An 18,713-nucleotide genomic window follows, 5' to 3' on the forward strand; every position below is an offset into this window, starting at 1 on the left:
TAGTTTTTAAGTGTCTGAGTGTGGGTATGAATGAATGAGGGGAAGGGTGGTGTGTCACATGACACATTTTATGACATTGTGATAGTGAATTGAAAATAAAGTTTGGTAACTCTCTTATATGTATGTTCATGTTATAACTCTTGAGTGCTGCCATTCCAAGGACCCAGGTTGAATATCCCTTCCTGACTCCACATCCTCGGGCCAGCGCTGGCTTGGAATGCTGGGGAGGTAGTGCTCACAGTTCTCAGAAGGGAGTGTAGGCCATTGCACACCAGTGATACCTACTGGCCAAACCTGGTGCATGTGAACGGGGTTTCAAAGGAGAAGGTATAATAAGGCAGTAGTTTAAAAAGCAGTGAAAAAAAAATAGCACACATTTTTCAACTACCACGCTATTATTTTAACTTAACTACCAATATAGGAAACTAATTATATAGGGAGTTAAAAAAAAAATCAGCAGAAATGCACTTAAATTGTAGGGCAGTTTAAAATTGGTGCTAAAACGACAAGAAAATGTAATACTATTTTTATCTTAAGGAGTAAGAGATTGAAGTTAAATTTAACTTATACCTCTTACTATTGAAGTAAAACAAATTCTGAGGCTCTCTGGCTGTTTTCAGAAATTGGCTCCAGTATTGAGAACATGTCAAAGGACCAAATTTCCTAACTTATTTCTGGCTGTGGAGAGGTAAAAAGTAAAATTACTTTCAGCCATATAAGAATGATAAAGATCATTAGTAAGATCTGATTTCCTTTCACAGCCTGATAATAGCTCTACCATTATCAAAAGCTACACCTTTTGCTGGCCCTCCAAGATATTATTGATCTAATGGATCTATGTTTTATACAACTGCCTCGGAAACACTTTGACTTATCAAAACCTGTTAGAAATCAAGAGATATGATTCAACGATTAGAGACAAAGTTAGAATATGTCATCTTTATAGTGGAAACCTGAATTGCTGGGGTAGTTCAAAGATACATTTAAGAAAAATCAACCATATATTCATATAGAAGAACTGAACATTTAGTGATAAATACTTGAAATAAAAGAGCAACACATACATATACAAAACAATTCGGAGGGTATATTGCCAGGGGTGAACAAACGCAGGATACAAACTGATGGGAGGAGTTACGCCGCAAGGGTTTTTGTTGTAGTCTGTCCTCTGTTATACAAATCACATACACGCGCACGCGCACAAACAAGGGCATTAATAGGTCCTCATAAGCTATACATGGGGTTAAGATACAATTTGGTACAAAATGTCTTCGACGTAATCTTTCATTCCTGAATAACGGTAGCAGCTTTCGTCCAAAATCCTTTTAAGGTTGGCTTTCTGCAGTAGGACTTTCTGTAGCCTCCAGGCGGATGGGGGGTGTTGGCTGCCGGCCGTCGCGCTCCCGCCTCAGAACACTGGCTTCATCTCGGGCTGATTTATAGCAAGCGATTCTGGTTCCCAGTCTGGTTGGAAAAAGTGAATACTGAATGTCCGTGCCCAGTTCTGAAAGACCCGTTTCTCTGTGATAAAACGGTGGTGACTGCCCTTCCGTCTCCGCTCGTGTGAAAGGTACATTGTGCATTCATCAGGTCCCAGAGGTTCATAATAATGATAAGGAACGGAAGGATGATTAGGGTCCCTGTGCAGGAAAGCAAATAAGAGATGTGAGAAAAATTAAAGATTGCATCTGTCTTCAATAAGCTGATCTCACGTCATCTTTCCATAATATTGTTTTCCCTTTTTTTTTTTTTTTTTAAATTCACTTTAGAAAATGAAAAAATGTGAAAGTCCAGACAGATAACAATGCTTCAGCTATTCAGACAGCACTTGAATTGAGCTAGTTTTGCTGTTAAAGTGACTTGGGCTGCAGTGGAAGGAAATGGGAGAAGATTGGAGTATTTCTGCACTGAAACTTGGGAGGACAATGTTGCCTCTTCTCTACCTTTAGTTTTGCAGGGAAGCTCACTATGTTCACTTCAGAAATAGATTCTAATCTTTGTGTATTTTCCTGTACCACCTCACTGCTCACTTAGAATATATTTCAGTATAGGAACATTCATATTGGAAGAAGTAGCCTTTATTAGGTTATCCGTGTACATTCACACTTCAATCATATACAATTTTTTCTTTGGAGGTCTTGCAACACATTCATGAAGCTAACAGAAATATAATTAAATAAAATAAGAGTTCATTTTGGTAACGAAAAATAGTATCATTGCAATACCAACATAAATGGCATGACTGTTCTTGGTATATATTTTGACACCAATGAAAATTACACTGCCATTCAAACTTTTAAATCTCTTATCTTAATTTCTGTAATACTGTATGGGGCAGATTTTCAAAGCCCTATGCATGCCGGGCCTAGAGCCCCGGGATGCGTGAAAAAAGGGGCGGAGCATGGGCGGGGCGGAGCCTCCAGGCACAGCGGCTATTTGCCGCTGTGCTTGGGATCGCGGGCCAGCCGTTGGCGCAACCTACACCTGCCCAGAGGCAGGCGCAACTTATAAAGGTTGGGGGGGGGGGGTTAGGTAGGGGAAGGGGGGGCGGAAGGAACGTTCCCTCCGAGGTCACTCCGATTTCGGAGCGGTCTTGGAGGGAACGGGGAAAGCCAGCAGGGCTCCCCAAGGGCTCGGCGCGCGCAAGGTGCACTATTGTGCACCCCCTTGTGCGCCCCGACCCCCGGATTTTATAACATGCGCGCGGCTATGCACGCATGTTATAAAATCGGGCATACATTTCTGCACGCAAGGTAGCGTACACAAATGTACCCCGCGCACGTAAGTTTTAGTTGGAGAGGTTTGAGGAAGGCGCGGGGGGTGGATTACATTGACTATATAAGTGAAATCCATGGATTAAAACATTGAATTTTATAAAACTTTGTGAAGGTCTGGCACTATTGTATTGCATTTGGTAATTATTACTATAATCCAGAATCTGCCAGCTGTACCATTTTGCAATGTTCAATTTTTCTTGCTTGACTATTCTCCATATGTCTACCAATGGTGTGAAATTGTAACAATTTTCAGATTGCTATCTACAGTTAATGTTTTAGTCCAATATAGTCCTCAAATCAAACCTTCCCTACTACGGATATAATCTAATTTCTGAAAATATAATAGATTCTGAACCTAACGCATAGTGTCTTATCAGAATTCAGTGACTGGAGACTGAAAAATCAATTTTTTTCTATTTATACAAACTAAATTTCAGACTTTAAGTCTCCGTTATCAGCATACAGTATTTATGATAGATTCTATTTATCATCCTGTGGAGACTGATGAGCTGGCCTTTTTTTTTTTTTTTTTTAAATCAATGTTAGTTATGATGAAAGGCCTAGCACTCAAAAAGAAATATTCTTAACATGCATGATAAATATGTGCTGTTACCACTCAGCTTGTAAGCATAAACCGGGCTGAAATTCTCCACAAGTTTCATAACAAAAAGTGTCAGCTTGGGCAGGTTGGCCTTGTGCATAGGATTTAAATGAATGCGTGTTTGCACAGTGAATTCTAAGAAGTGCCCAAGACAACACCTGTTTTTCATCCAAATGCGCCTAACTAATTTCTGCTGGGAAATTACATGCTATCTTATTTACAAACATTAAAACAGATGCTATTTTCTCACTGATTGGCACTGAGTATCATAATAACATATAATAATATTTGTAAGGAGGTGATATGCATTTTGATGTCACAGCTAGGAGGCACGTGAAGCAGGCACTCGGTAAGAGCTGCCAATTTTCCCAGCTAATTGCAGTCTTGGCTAAAGCTGAAGCAACTTGCATCCAGCAACTAATACTTGCGCTCACTATTTCTCACTCTTTGCAAGTTCCCTGCATACCCAAAGATGATCTCAGTCCATTGGGGTACTGTACCAAAATGATCTGCAGCCTGGGGATTCAAATGAAGAGCACACCATTATTCCCTTGAGCAAAATACTTTTAGTAAATGCATCCCTGGTGTCATGCTTTATCCTGAATTTCTCTGACTCCATGGGCATTGTTTCTCTGGTTTTATGACTATCAATAACGTTAAAGGAGTTTACAGTTGATCAGTTATCAACATATCCTGAATCAAACTGCCATTCATTTTTTGATGCACATGATGTATTTGGCTTTATATCTTTAAAGATTTTTTTTTTTCCTGATTAAGCCACACTTAAAAGTGAAGTATGTACCTTGCCCAATGAAAGCTTACAATCAAAAAGTGAGGCCCAAAAAAACAAATCATAAGTTAAGCCTAGTATGTTGTGATTTCAGGTGTCACAGATTCTCCCCAGGATATGATAACCTTCGGAAATGATCTGTGCACACCACAGTCAGCCTTTCTGGTTGCACTTGTAGCCCGGTGTATGCAAGTGGCCATGAGCAGTAAAGCCACAGCTCGACTACCGGTAGTAGACTCTGCAATCAGTCATTCTGAGCCATGGCAAATGCCAGCCTAAATCTGGGAGAATGGAGCTTCTCGTGATCAAATACTTAAAAAAATACTCTATCGGGCGGATTTTAAAAGCCTTGCTCGCGTAAATCCGGACAGATTTACGCGAGCAGGGCCTTGCGTGACGGTGCACGCAGAGCCCCGGGACGCGCGTAGGTCCCGGGGTTTTCTGAAGGGGGCGTGTTGGGGGCAGGGCCGAACGACGCAGCATTTTGGGGGCGGGACGTGGTGTTTCGGGGGCGGGCCCGGGGGGGCGGGCCCGGGGGCGTGGTTTCGGCCCGGGGCGTTTCGGGGGCGTGGCCATGCCCTCCGGAACCGCCCCCGGGGCGCCAGCAGCCCGCTGGCGTGCGTGGATTTACGTCTCCCTCCGGGAGGCGTAAATCCGTGGATAAAGGTAGGGGGGGGTTAGATAGGGCCAGGGGGGTGGGTTAGGGAGGGGAAGGTGAGGGTGAGGGGAGGGCGAAAGAAAGTTCCCTCCGAGGCCGCTCCGAAATCGGAGCGGCTTCGGAGGGAACGGTGACAGGCTGCATGGCTCGGCGCGCGCCGGCTGCCCAAAATTGGCAGCCTTGCGCGCGCCAATCCAGGATTTTAGAAGATACGCGCGGCTACGCGCGTATCTTATAAAATCCAGCGTACTTTTGTTTGCGTCTGGTGCGCAAACAAAAGTACGCGAACGCGCTTTTTAAAAAAATCTACCCCTTTGTGTTTGGCTCTAATAAACAAGAACAATTACACAAATTGAGCTTTTATGCGTAGCCCTGCTGGTGGAGCTTTCCAAACTGAAAATCCATTTCCTCTTCTTCTTCTTCTTCTTCAGCAGCAGAAGGGATAAACTTTTCCTCCGCCGGGGTGCAAAGCAGCTCTACCAAAATCTCTTCAGCTGACCTCCTTGTTCAGGAGTCCAAGCTGCCTTTCAGACGTCCTTCACACAGCGGCGGAGATATTCACTTAGTTCCATTTACAGTCATCAGCCTGAGTCATTGCATCGCTAATTAATACCCCCATGCCCGGTATCACTTAAAATGGAATAGCCTGGGTGATTATACCACATATAAATAAAAGGAAGGTATAGTTTGAAAGTTTTGTGCATGAAATTAACTCCAAATACAAAAAAAAATAATTCACTGTTGAAAGTCAACAATCAGTCATTACCAGACTGGGGGATACAATAATACAGTATTTTTATTAATGTGACCTTAAAGTACACAGAGCTACACAGGTACAAGAAGCTGCTTAAAGACCCAATGAGTGCATAAAGTAGAAAGTGAAAGGGTGTTAGGATTTTAAACTAGAAGTGAAAAGAACGGTTACAATGTTTGCAGGGCTGAGAACTTGATGGGTATTTGTGGTAGTTGCACTGAAGAGTGGGTGTAGGTAGCCCGGGAGGCAGAATAAGCTTTATGAAGGAAGCAGACTTTGAGGAGGACTTGGAAATGAAGAGGGAAAGGATTTATTAAGAGAGAAAGGAATGAATTCTACATATATAGGTCGTGTTAGATGCAGCTCTGGAGAAGTTAAAAAAAAAATGCTACATACAGACTGCTGAATAAACAATGGAGCGAGGCCTGAGCTAAGGCACAGAGGGAAGGAGAAGAAGAGGGCCAAATGAGGCTAGAACACGATTACCAGGCTTTAAAGAACATCGGGGAGCTTAGTTGGACAGGTTCAAAGCGTTGAAACTGGAAAATAATTCAGGACCGACGCCTGTGAAGAGACCCATAAGACATAACTCCTCCTGTATCGGAAAGGTCGATGAGGTGAATTTTAAAAGCACAACTTGCGCGTTAATTAAGCGATGCGCATTGAAGAAGTCGGGCCCGTGCGCGGCGAGCAGATTTTAAAAGCAGCCGAGGTATGCATGCATCTCCCATAGCGCCCGCGTCTGGAAAGTTACCAAAAAGGGGGCGGGGCGTGAGCCAAAGATGTGCGTTTTGATACCCACATGACCCAACGCGCTCTGAGGCCCCCCCTGCCGCGTAACTTTAGTTCTGTAAAGAAAACTAGAACCGATCTGCAGGGTTTTAAGCATTGGGGCTAACAGGGGGAGTGAAGGCTATCAAACTGCGGGGGGGGGTGTCGGAGGTTCTCTCTCTTAATTGGGCGAACTGGTAAAACTGGGAATGGTGTCGACACGGCCCTTTTAAAATCTTATTTATGTGGTAGAAGTGGGATTTGCGTGCACGTCCAATTAAAATGTGGCGTGCGCGTGGTATAAAATTAGCACCCACCTGGGCACAGGATGGCATATGCACGCAAATGTGCGCACGCATGCCAGTTTGAAAGTAACCGTCCCTATATTTTCATTCAGGCATGTAACCCTTTGCAGTACATTGATAGGAAGGTCAGGATAAAATATGGGCCGCAGAACTGAAAACCACACAGTCTGCTGTTTGATGAGAGCTCAGTTGAAGAGAAATTTTTATCCGTAGAGAGAGAGAGTTCCAGATGAGATTGCCATCGTACGGTGCACTCCTGATAGGTTGTCTTGTATATATTTTCACAATTTCATGCAGTATGTACGGTAGAAATCTGAAATATGAACCACATGCCATGGTACTAACAAGCAAATAAACATTAGCACTGCCAGCCAGTTCATTAGTGGATAATTTTCGATCACGATTTAAAGGCCATCGCAAATGATAGATATTATAGCCAACAAAAAAAAAACCTAGAAAGGTATTGGTTGACCTAGTATATGTTCTCATTAGTTTAATGCCACCAAATAAAGCACGGTGTTGTATAGAAGATTAACACTGGGCAGGGATTGTGTCATGCTAAACTGAGACGGAAATTTATATTTATTTGACCAAAGTGACCTTATCCCTAATGAGTAGTGGATTCGAATGATCCTGACAAGTGGAGCAAAAGACTCTGATCTGTAATGGGGTTTTTTTTTCCCCCTCTTGAAATTTGGTTTTCTGAGCTATCTATGTAATGCCAATTTCAGGTATTGAAATGGAAAAATAATAATGTTGGATCGTGGTTTCAAATTTTCCCAGCCGTTGGACAGAAAATGTAACATTCGACACTTCTCCTAGAGGTCTTGTCTCCCAGATCCACAGATTTGGTGTGACATACAGTCTGCAAGTTATATGGGTGCAGTCTTAGCTAAAAATAAATACAAATCATACTATACTAGAGTAAACTTCACCTCGCTCACTTTGGGGGCAGTTTTCAAGCTGTGTACTTTGGTGCAAAGACTGCAGGCACTTTTTACCTGTGCACTTTGCATGAAATTTCAAAAGGGAAAATACATGCGAGCTTTCCCTATGAGAATTCCCCTTGAACTTTCACACCTGCTTTTTAGTACGAGCAAAGTTTTGCTGGAAAATAGCTCATGCAGATTTTTCAGAACCCCCACCCCCCGAAAACACATGGCAGGAATACTTCCCTCTCCCACTATGGCTAACAGTCCGAGGATTGTGGAACCCAACTTGTACTGAGGAAGAGAAACATTCAGTTTGTTTACCGGGGTAAATGGCCTTGAAAATTGATGTCCCAAAATGAATTGGGACCTAGCTGATTTGAACATCCCATACTGGTCTATGACTTGTCTGCCTTACGTGTTATCTTAAGATATCGTAAGCAACACAATGTAAAGCATTTTTACCATTATAGTTGACACCCTATTTACGCCCATACGTATAAATCTTTTTAGCTTATTTATTTATTTATGAGTGTATGTTTTTATGTTGGAAATTATGAGCAGCTACCAACTGTTTTTTCTTGGTTTATCAGTTTGTGGTTATAAGTTAAACAGAAAAATAAATCAAGTTTTAAAACTGTAAAATGATGTTAGTGTAAAGTATTAAAGTCTAGGAAACATTTCCAGCCATATATAAAACATCCTCTATCTACCTCGCCAAACCTAAGTCTGAAGGAAATAGAGTGGATTGAATATATCATTTCTCACTGATTTGTTCCTCTATTCAGCTGTCAGGCCACTCTTTGTTTATAATTCTGTCTTTATCAGCCTCTAATTATTTACATCCAATGGAAATATTAATTTACGTTGGGAACAGAAGTTCAAGCCTGAAGCCGAGCATGGTTGTTGATTGCACCATAAATCTTGTGAGGTTTTCTTTATGCCTGCTGTCCTCTCAAGTTTGTGTTGTTTTATTTCATTTTTCTTTGTGTGGGTGAACTAATCCCGACTTCCAATACGCTCCAAATCCTAACCTCTTTCTCTCTCTCTCTCTCTCTGGAACAGGGGTTCTCGACACGCCTAGTTGGGTTTTCAGGATATCCACAATGACCACGCAAGAGAAAGATCTGCATCCAATGGAGGCAGCACACGCAGCTCTCTCTCTCAGGCATATTCATTGTGGATATCCTGAAAACCTGGCTGGCCCGGCGTGCCCCAGGGACCTGGGCTGAGGACCCCCCCCCTGCTCAAGAAGACACCGTGTAAAAAAAAAAAAAAAAGAAAAGGGGCTGTCCATGAATGACATCGCACTATTTTAGCATGAAATCAACCCCCACCTTCCCTCTCATCACACTTCGACACAAATCTCCAAACCTCCTCATCACTAAACTGGTAACCCCTCCCCCCGTCAGCCCGTGATATCATTTATGGACGGTCCCAAAGAGGCCTGCTCATTCTTCTCTGCTTACCAAGTTTCTACTGCTGGTGCTTCTGAGCCATTTATCCAGATTGCCCTCCTCTACCCAGGTAAACATACATGTGCCGTGGAAGCCTGCACTTACCTGGGCTGCGAGGAACCAATCGCAGAGGAGTGTTTTACACTGGGGAAAGAAAATAGCACGCGGACATGACATTTTCACAAGCATGTATGTTACTTAAAAAAAAAAAAAAAATCACCCTTACAAAATAATCCAGTAGAAAGTATGCAGGCGCTTTTAGCGTCCATACTATCTATGGGGGTAATTTTCAGAAGGACTTCTCCACGCAGAAGAGCGTTTCACATGCAGAAATGGCCTTTTTTTTTAAAACTGCCCTCTCGATATGCCGGTGAACTTATGCAGGGATGCTGCAGCCGCGTATAAGTTTACTCAGACTGAGCGGAGGCGTTCCTGGGGTGCAGCTGGGGAGGGGTTTTGGATTTACCTGCACACTTTATAAAATTTAGCAGGACTCATGGGCATCATAATGGACTTATTGCGTTAAGTCGTCTCTGACCCGTGCTGTGACTTACACCTGTTTTTGCTGGCGTCTTCATATGGGCTGTTTGCAAATTGCCCTCTCTATGCTAATTTTTAAAGAAAATGCATCCGTGTTCTTCCTCTTTGAAAATTATTGTAAAGCACACCCTGTGCACTGCACAAGTATGTGGGCTACTTGAAAACTGCCCACCCTGTGTGATCAAATTTCTCTATTTGATTTACAAGGGACCAAGGTACTAAAGCGCACTAACAGTTTTGCAAGCTTTAATGCAAGTTAACAGTGCTTTCAAGACAAGTAAATTAGCTTTAACACAAAAACTAGGCTAATGAGGTAATGAGATGCAAAACAGCTCATTACCTATTAGCACTGGAAAAAAAAATGTGCACGATAATTTCTTTGCAGCCGCATTAATGCAAAAAGCTTTACCATCTGCCTTATTTGCATGCCATTATCATGGTCCATTAGTAGGCACGATAAACATTGCATTAATGGCTGATGTTAACACACCTTTGTATATTGGCCCCTTAGAGCCTAACTTAATAAAGATTTTTCCAGAGTCACAGAATAGGGAAAAGTCTGTTGTGAATAAGACCCTTAGTGAGTCCCCCCCCATCTTGAGAAAGCTGTGGCAGAACTAGAAAGGGTACAGAGGAAGGCAAGAACAATCGTAAAGGGGATGTATCAGAAGCCTTGATGAAGAAAAGTCGCTTAACAGATTAGGGGTCTCGGAAGGGGATGTGATAGATGTTTATAAAATCCAGAGCAGAATGGAACAGGTAACTGAGGGATGGTTATTTACCCTGTCAAATAGTACAGGACTAGGGGATATTCCATGAAACTAGCAGATTTAAAACAAATCGAAGAAAATATTTTTTTTTTTTCACTCAATGTCCAAATAAGCTGTGGCATTTGTTGACAAAGGACGTGGTCAAGTGATCCATCATAGCAGGATTTAAAAGTGGTTTGGACAAGTTCCTTTAGGAAAAAAACCCCCACGAACAATTCTTAGCAGGGTGGACTTGGGGGAGAAAGCCACTGCTTGGCCCTGAGAGTGAACATCAGGGGATTGCATCTGCTCTTTGGGATCTATCAGAGATTTTCTAATGACCTAGATTGGCCACTGTTGGATGCTGGGCTCGATGGACCTTTGCTCTGATCCAGCATAGCGCATTTTATGCTCTTTAAACATTTAAGAGACCCAACTACATGAGAATCCATGAAAAAAAAAAAAGAAATCAGCTTTTTGTGATATTCTGCTAAGGTTATAGACTATAGAGCATAGTGTAAATAAGCTTAAGGAAAGCTGCCATAAATGTAGAAGTAAAAATAAATTCTGTCCTATTCCCATTAAACACCTTACCTGGCTCCCACTTACTTCTGAGACATCAGTGGTGCCTATTCACAAATGATACATATCTCTGTTATACATCTTGAAAAGTTCATTCTCGGCTATACCCCTCCTAGCATGTTCTGACACCTAAGCACCACATAAGAAGGGAATAAGGGAATGTAGAAAGAGCGGGCTTCTGGCAAGAAGAGAAAACCTATTCTCAGCTCGAGTTAGAGTGAGAAAGTGAATGGTCTCATAAAAGCCCACCGGACACCTCCTGCCTCTCCTGCAAATTAAAGGCATACGAGATGCACTGGGGAAATGCAGGCAACTATGGCATCCAAAAAAGAATAGCGACATCTAGACGCACAGAACCTACTGATGTAAGTAATGTATCCTGTTCTCCTCAAGGAACCCTTATCCAGGCAATAAAAGGCAGTCAGCACTTTCAGCTTCACAGACAAGATGGGATGATGGTCTATAGGAGAACCCAGGCAGTCACATCATAGCTCATAGATGAAGGGTCTAGTCTGCCAAAACCTGTGTTGACCTTATATGCAGATCTGGTCCAGGTTGAAAATTTCTCTCTTTTTCTGAACTTTCATCTCTTCTGAAATGTTCATAAAAGTGGAGGGCCAGTTAAAGAGCCACAGATATATATCGCAAACACAGATCCATCTTAAGAAGACCAGTTGGGAAGGAATTCTTATATTGATGGCCCCTTGCTGAAATCCATTATCCTATCAGGTGTATCGGCTGTGTAAAATGAACAAGGTCCTTTAAATTATTTTTTCAGAGTTGCAGTTGTGGTCAAATAAGGGACTTTTGGATGGCACTTATCAGGTGCCAAATATTTGCTTTTACAATGGCTGCTTTGTGTGAATTTCATTATCTATCAAGGGTTATGGAACAGTGCCTAATCTAGCTTTATTATAGATCCCCATCTTTTCCTGTCTGCCTGGATTTCTGTTCCTGCATACTTGTGAATTTTACAATATTTATATTTAAGCGATCAAAAATATTGTAGACTAAAGTAAAAGCTTACTTGAAAAATTGCTTGAAGTATTATATTTTTGGGTAAATATTTCTGTTTATATGACCCTTTTTTTGTAATTTAAAGGTATTCTTGATGCAGTATTTTTTTGAAATGCAATAAAAATAATAATTTGGATGAACCAAGAGTGCTGTCACCTAATAGGACAAAACATTGCCAGGACAAATGACCTTTAAGCAGAAGAATTCGAAACTTGTGAGACCATACAAAATCTGGGGGAGGATTTCCACTGCATATATTACGCACATCTTTGGAGCTGAACCCTTCCCTGAAACACATTTTTACTTCAGTGAAATGTCATTTCATAAAGAAATACTGCCCCACCATTGTTTTCACCTCCAAAGTGTGGTAACGTATTTAAAAGTGAGGGTTAGGGCAACTTAGAGCGTGATATGCTGCCATGTTCTTATCAAGGGCCTCTCACCAGCTTCACTCTGTTTGGAATGATATCATTTATTTTTATAAGATAATTTAACAAGGGGCATGCGAGAGATCCTGGAAGCCCCCTCCGGTGCAACACAGGGTTATATATTAGAAACATATATTTGTATTCTTGAAAACTTGACTGAGAAACCTTACTGGAAGCTTTATAGCTGAGAATACATTATTAACCTTCATAACTCATTAGTGTATTTACTTTGCTCCACTGCTCTTAAGTTAATGAAATCATTAGTAACCTGTGGATGGATAATATGAAGTAGGGATGTGCATTTGTTTTAAATGACTTAGCACATCTGAACAGAAAAAAAAAAAAGGCCAGTTTTGGTTCACTTTGAATAGCCTTGAGCAAAAATACCCCAAAATTTTAGGGTTTTTTTTTTTTTTTGCTTCATTTTAAAAAAAAGAAAATGGCCTCCCCAAGGCTCTCCAAGAAAGCCTACGCGGCAGGGTCGAGATGATCCTAGGTTGGATCCCCCAGGGCCCCTTCGACCCCCTTATGCACTGCAAAGAAAACCACAAGGCCCAAGCCTACCTGGATGGGGTGAGCTGATCCCAGCTGGAGCCTCCTTGGGTCCCACTCCAAGCCCTGAAAACTTTTCTGGGGACCTCCTCGGTTCTCACTTGCCTCTTCTGTGAGGATCTTCCAAGATGAAAGGCTGCTCTCAGGACAGCTGGTTGACATTATGTTGTAAATCTGTACGACCCTGAGGCTGACGTCAAAGTCATATCACTTAGATGCCTGCCTCTGGGTCACTGGTGCCATTTTTAAAGGGCATCGCTCTTGCCTTTTCATCTCAGTGGACCCCCATGGAAAGGGTAAATGGGGGCTAGGGAGATCTTGGCCCTGGCAAATTTGTAGGGTATGGGGAGTCAGAGGGGCCTGAGAAGCTCCAACTGGGTTTGGCTTAACCCAGGTGGGGGAGGCCTGAGCCCTGTGATTTGCTTGGAGAGCTTTGGGAAGGCCTGATTTTTTTTGTTTGTTTTTTTGAGGATTTTTTTTTGTATTTTTAATTTTTATTTCAGTTTGGAATTCAAAGTGAATCCGAAACTAAATCAAAGTGAAATAAAACATAGGGACGTTAAATTTCAAACCACATCGCGCGCGCATGGACGTGTCGATTTTATAACATATGCGCATATTATAAAATCCGCTACCTGCGCGCACGTGCTCTCACGGTTTTATATCGACGCGCACGTGTGCATGAATGTCGTCTCTCGCGCACGTATGTGCGGGGGATTTTAGTAGATGCGCGCAGCGATGCAGTAGGGCCTATTTCCCTGTTCCCTCCCAGTTTGCCCCTATAAAGGAGCAGACTTCCTAAACCCCTTACCTAACCTGCCTCCCTTTTACCCTACTAACTCTGACCCCTAAATTCCCACTGACTATCCCCAATTTTTTATTTTACTACTTACCTGCTGTCCATAGCAGCAGTAATGTACACGATTGTTGGATCCTGGCACGCGCTTGCGCGCGACTCGGACTTAATGGTGCTGTCCCGGCTGCCCACACCACGCCCAGACCCTGCCTCCAGCCTACCCCTTTTTAAGAAATGCTTTCCAATGCAGGTTCTGAGAGCCTCTTAAAATCCGTGTGACTCTGTCACGCACATATCTCCTGGATTTACCATGCAGAGGACTTTTAAAATTCACCCTCAAGTGAACAAAATATAAACAAAACAAAAAAAAAACCCCCAAAAAGAAACAATGAACCAAATGAAATTATTTGGCCTGCACATTCCTAATTTAGGGGATCATTTTCAAAAGGAGTTACGTGCTTAAATGTAACTACTATTATAGCAATTTTTCAAAACCATTTACTGCAAGTAAATCCTATGGACGATTCAATGGCATCTATTGTAGCAATTTTCAAAAGCCCACTTATTCAAGTAAAGTGCATTTACTCGAGTAAAACCCAGTTTTACTCTAGTAAATGTTTTTTAAAATCAGGCCATAAGGTCTATTTTCAGCTCTTGACAGGCTAGCAAAATTTACTGGATAGATTTATCCAGCCAACTTTGCAGGGATATTCAGCAGTGTGGGTGCAAGATTGAATATCCCTGCCTATCTTAAAAGTTAGCCGGAGCCACGAGCTCTCTTTACTCCTTTGTCCAATGCCAAGATAGGTTGGGGTTACAACCCCGGCATTTCCTTCTCTACGGGCATATCAGAGCGACATATGTCCAGTTGCTGACTGGGGTGGAAGGAGGTATTGACAATATGTATTATACATCTCTATTCAAAAGTTTTAAAGTGCAATCTTGTAACCTCTCTTGTTTGTATAATTTTTACAATTCTGTCCGAGAGTTTCAGGTGTGTTCTACTTTGCTCCCCAAATGGACAAAAGACTGGGGGGAACCTTTAGTGGAATGTATGCTCCATCACTCTTACTCTTCAATCTTCAAGCTGACGAACAATGTTAGTTTACGCAAGTTGCAACAACGAATTTTCCACAGGACTGTTATTTCACCGGCAAGAGCGGAAAAAGCTGGCCTCATCACTGATGCTTCATGCCTCAAATGCGCGGGACCTCAGACTTCATTGATTCATTGTCTGTGGGAGTGCCCAGCAATTCAGGCCTTTTGGGAAAGTATTTGACAACGTCTTTCAGCACTTCTGGGATCCGATATTCAGTGGTCCTGCTCCTTTTGTCTTCTGAATAATGAAGTAAGAGAGTCCAGCCTTGATGTGGATAATGTGATGCTAGTGGCAAAAGGGTGCCTAATTGCGAAAAAATGCATAATGCTGCGTTGGATTGAATCTACCCCACCCAGCAGGGGTCAATGGTCTGCTTTGATGACTGAGATTTTTCAATTGGAATATGGTTCTATGTATAAAACGTTTCTCCCCCAACAAGAAACAGTTGTTTCATGACATTCGGGCAGTGTATTACAACTCTCTGCCGCCCAATATTCAGGCATTATCTCATTTGGAGGATCTTTGAAGATTGTAGTTCACTGACTGAAGTCCTCTACACTCGTTCTTCTGGGCTCCCCTGCCCTTTGCTCTTGCTTGCATAGAGGTGTTCTCACTTTACAGTCATGATCCAATCTTTGATTATCCCGTTGCCCTGGGTCAAGGGTTACTTGATGTACTAGAATATCTGTGATTCATAATTGAACTGGTCTTGAGGTTCTCCGTATGGGGGGGGATGGGAGCTCTACTGGAAGTTTAGTTACAAAAAACTGTTGAAGTGTTATTCAAAGTTGTACGTTATATTTTTAAATATGAATACTTCCATAAAAGAGATTTTAAAAAAACAAAAAAAACAAGTTAGCCAGATACATTTTCTCCAGCTAACTTTAGGGCAGTTCTTCAGCTATGTTAGCTGAATAACGCTGAAACTCGGCACTTAACTAGCTAAACTGACTGGATAGCCAATTGCTCCAGAATGCCCCTGCTCTGCTCTGAGTTAGCCAGATGACTTAATTGGATAAAATGTTATTTGGCTAACTCGGGGCTGATCAGCACGACGTGATTTTCAAATATCACCATTTCTCCATCTAAGTCCAAACTTAGCCGGACAAATGGAATGAATATTGGCATCCATGTCTTTAGCTACCTCACATGATATCTACGAATAAACATTGTGGAGCAGATTTTCAAAGGGTTACGTGCGTAACTCCAAAAAGCTGCCCCAAGCTGCCCCTGTGCGGGCCAAGCCTATCTTGCATAGGCTCGGCGGCACGCACAAGCCCTGGGACACACGTATGTCCTGGGGCTTCGAAAAAGGGGCGGGCCCCGGGGCGTGGTGGCTGTCCGGGAGTGGGTCCGTGGATCAGGGGGCGGTCCATGGGTGTGGCGGCGGTCCGGGGCAGTCCCGAGTCCTCCGGCACAGCGTCGCAAGCAAGTTACGCCTGCCTCGGGCCAGGCATAACTTGAGAAATAAGGGTAGGGGGGATCTAGTTAGGGCTGGGGGGTGGGTTAGATAGGGAAAGGGAGCGGAAGGTCGGGGGTGCGGTAGAAAAGTTCCCTCCGAGGCCGCTCTGATTTCAGCAGCGCGCACATGTTATAAAATCGGGCGTACATTTGTTTGCGCGAACAAATCTGCGCCCGCACGCAGGTTTTAAAATCTGCCCCTGTCTGACTCAGTTGCTAAGTGCTGTGCACTGCCATGTGGAAAGTCCCTGGTTTGATCTGCCAGATCAGGTCTCCTGCTCCCCTGGTTGGACAGGGCTGGCAGTGCTAAGGAGGCAGCTTTCACAGCCCCCTGGAGGGGGTCATGGTCATTGCCTAAGGGTAACATCTAGTGGCTGTATTGAAGGCCCAGGATTGCATGGCTCTGACCCAGGACCATCAGTGCAATGTAAGTTGGGAGGAGATATAAAATAGAGGGAACAAATCCCTGGGTAGGTACCAGATACCAGCCCTGGTTCTGACTGAAATGGACATGCAAAGGAGTAGGAGGAAACTGCAGCGTCAAAAACAAAAAAACAGAATAAAGTACTCATACTCAGTGCTACTTTCTGTGTTACTATTAATGCCATATTAATGAGCAGTTCATGGAAATACCTTATACTGTGTGTTCTGCAATAAAAACCCCTTTAAGTAGTTTTCTTTTAGCCATATTGATCCTGGAGAAAAGTAGAAATTTTGAAAGTGGACAAATATAAGAATTATCCGAAAATGAACATATACATGCGTTTTCTGCACCACAGAGGTTCCTTTTATTTAGTTAGTTATTTACAGCAATTTATAGACTGCTTAGCCTAAGTTCAAAGCAGTTTACATGAAGCACTCACCAAATATTATAACAAAACCTTTTACCAAAGGAACAGAATTCGGAAGAAAGGAACCTGTGTGGTCTCCGAATTGCATCTCTTTGAATAATTCTTATGAGGGTCCAAAAAATGGCATCACAGCATGGCAAGATCTTAGAAAAGGCTTTGCGGGCCCTCTCCCTCAGTGCTAAGTGCATCACTTCCACGGTTCACAAGCTATCTAGGTGCCTCCTTTGGTTGCCTCAGAGCTGTGTGCTAATTGTGCTGTGGATAATCTTCCAAATGCTGTACCAGTCTCTTTACAAAATATTTATCAGCGTTGGGCTAAACGAAATGGAGATGATATACCTTCAGGAAAAAAAAAGCACATGGTAAATGAAGGCGGGAAAAAAACAACCCACTTGGTCCACCAGGGCCTGCCCAGTTATTCTGGAAGCATAGCTCTTGTATATTTGGAAGCGGGGGCCTGTTTCAATTTTCCTTTTTTTTTTTTAAGCAGTTACATTGTCTTTATCAGCCGGAATGTTCAGAATGCTAGAAATCAAAAAGTTGGGTTACAGCATCATCAGTGCAACGCAAGCTCCAACTCATAACTTCCAAGGCATAATCTCAGGGCGTTAATGAATTGCTGCGAGAAGATTAAAGGCATTTTCAGTGGACAACATTACAAATCCATTATTTAGAAAAAACCAAAAACATTCAGCCTTGCTTGGTAATAACATGTAGAGAGTGAATCCTACCTGCAGAAATCTGGTGGCACCATGCCATAAACATTTATCCTGTCACAGAGCTCTAATGCAATAGTCATTGTGAACCATCCAGTGCTAAGCCAAGTGTTGGATATCTTCCTGAAAGCAAAACATAATTAAGTTTCAAGGATGATAAATTACTCCACAGATACTTAAAGTTCTTTCTGGTTTTGTTTTCTGGTGAAGGCTGAAAAAAAAAAAAGACGGGATGTACCAAGGCTTATTTTGTGTGTCCATGCACTCCATCAGTTAAATGAAATCCTCACTATTGCTAGATTGATAGATTCTGGAGCACAGTTCCGTTGTTTAGATATAGGAGGAGTTGGGGGAATAACTAAGCAATTGTACATTTAGGTGGGGAAGGAGATGGAAAGATTTTAGCTTTGATGGATACAAGACATTGGCAAACTGCACTTGCGGTCCAGAGGACTCATGAGAGTAAAACATTACTTTTCTTGACTGGCAGCTTATTCCTGCTTTATTTTGGAGCCTCTAGCTCAATTGGAATATATTTCTGTTGGAACTGTTTTGTCATAAGCCTTCATTTGTAACTATTTGCGAGGAAGAAGGCTTTCCCCATTTCTATCTGCCCTCTTGAATCGAGCTCAACCACTGCAGTGATAATCCTTCAGCCAGGGACCACAGAACCTGGCACCCTGAGTATGGCTGTTAGGTGTCACCATTGCTTCTGCAGCATCCCAATCTGGCTTAAAAAAAAGCAAAATGAGACCCTTGGCTGGCACCAGCGTTACTTTATTCAAAACCAATGGGCCATCAACATGGTACAGGGAGCTGTGTTAATTGTGCCAGCCAGGGCAAGGGATACTGAGGATCCAGTGTTCCTAGCCCCTGAATA

General features: G+C 42.6%; 1 protein-coding gene across 2 annotated transcripts in view; it reads right to left on the bottom strand.

Annotated features, from left to right (window-relative positions):
- Positions 1 to 912: 912 nt before the first annotated feature.
- ST6GALNAC5 (ST6 N-acetylgalactosaminide alpha-2,6-sialyltransferase 5) overlaps positions 913 to 18,713 on the bottom strand; it is a 105,347-nt gene continuing 87,546 nt past the window's right edge. The window contains exons 5-6 of one of the 2 annotated variants that reach the window (XM_029618252.1): positions 17,849 to 17,956; positions 913 to 1,640 (exon numbers count right to left, since the gene is read on the bottom strand). In XM_029618252.1, the coding sequence (XP_029474112.1) occupies positions 1,409 to 1,640; positions 17,849 to 17,956 (340 nt within the window). In that variant the 3' untranslated portion in view covers positions 913 to 1,408. The remainder of the gene's footprint in view (positions 1,641 to 17,848; positions 17,957 to 18,713) is intronic. The other variant, XM_029618253.1, reaches the window with a different exon arrangement.

The sequence above is a fragment of the Rhinatrema bivittatum genome, chromosome 10 (assembly GCF_901001135.1).
Source record: "Rhinatrema bivittatum chromosome 10, aRhiBiv1.1, whole genome shotgun sequence".
NCBI lineage: Eukaryota > Metazoa > Chordata > Amphibia > Gymnophiona > Rhinatrematidae > Rhinatrema > Rhinatrema bivittatum.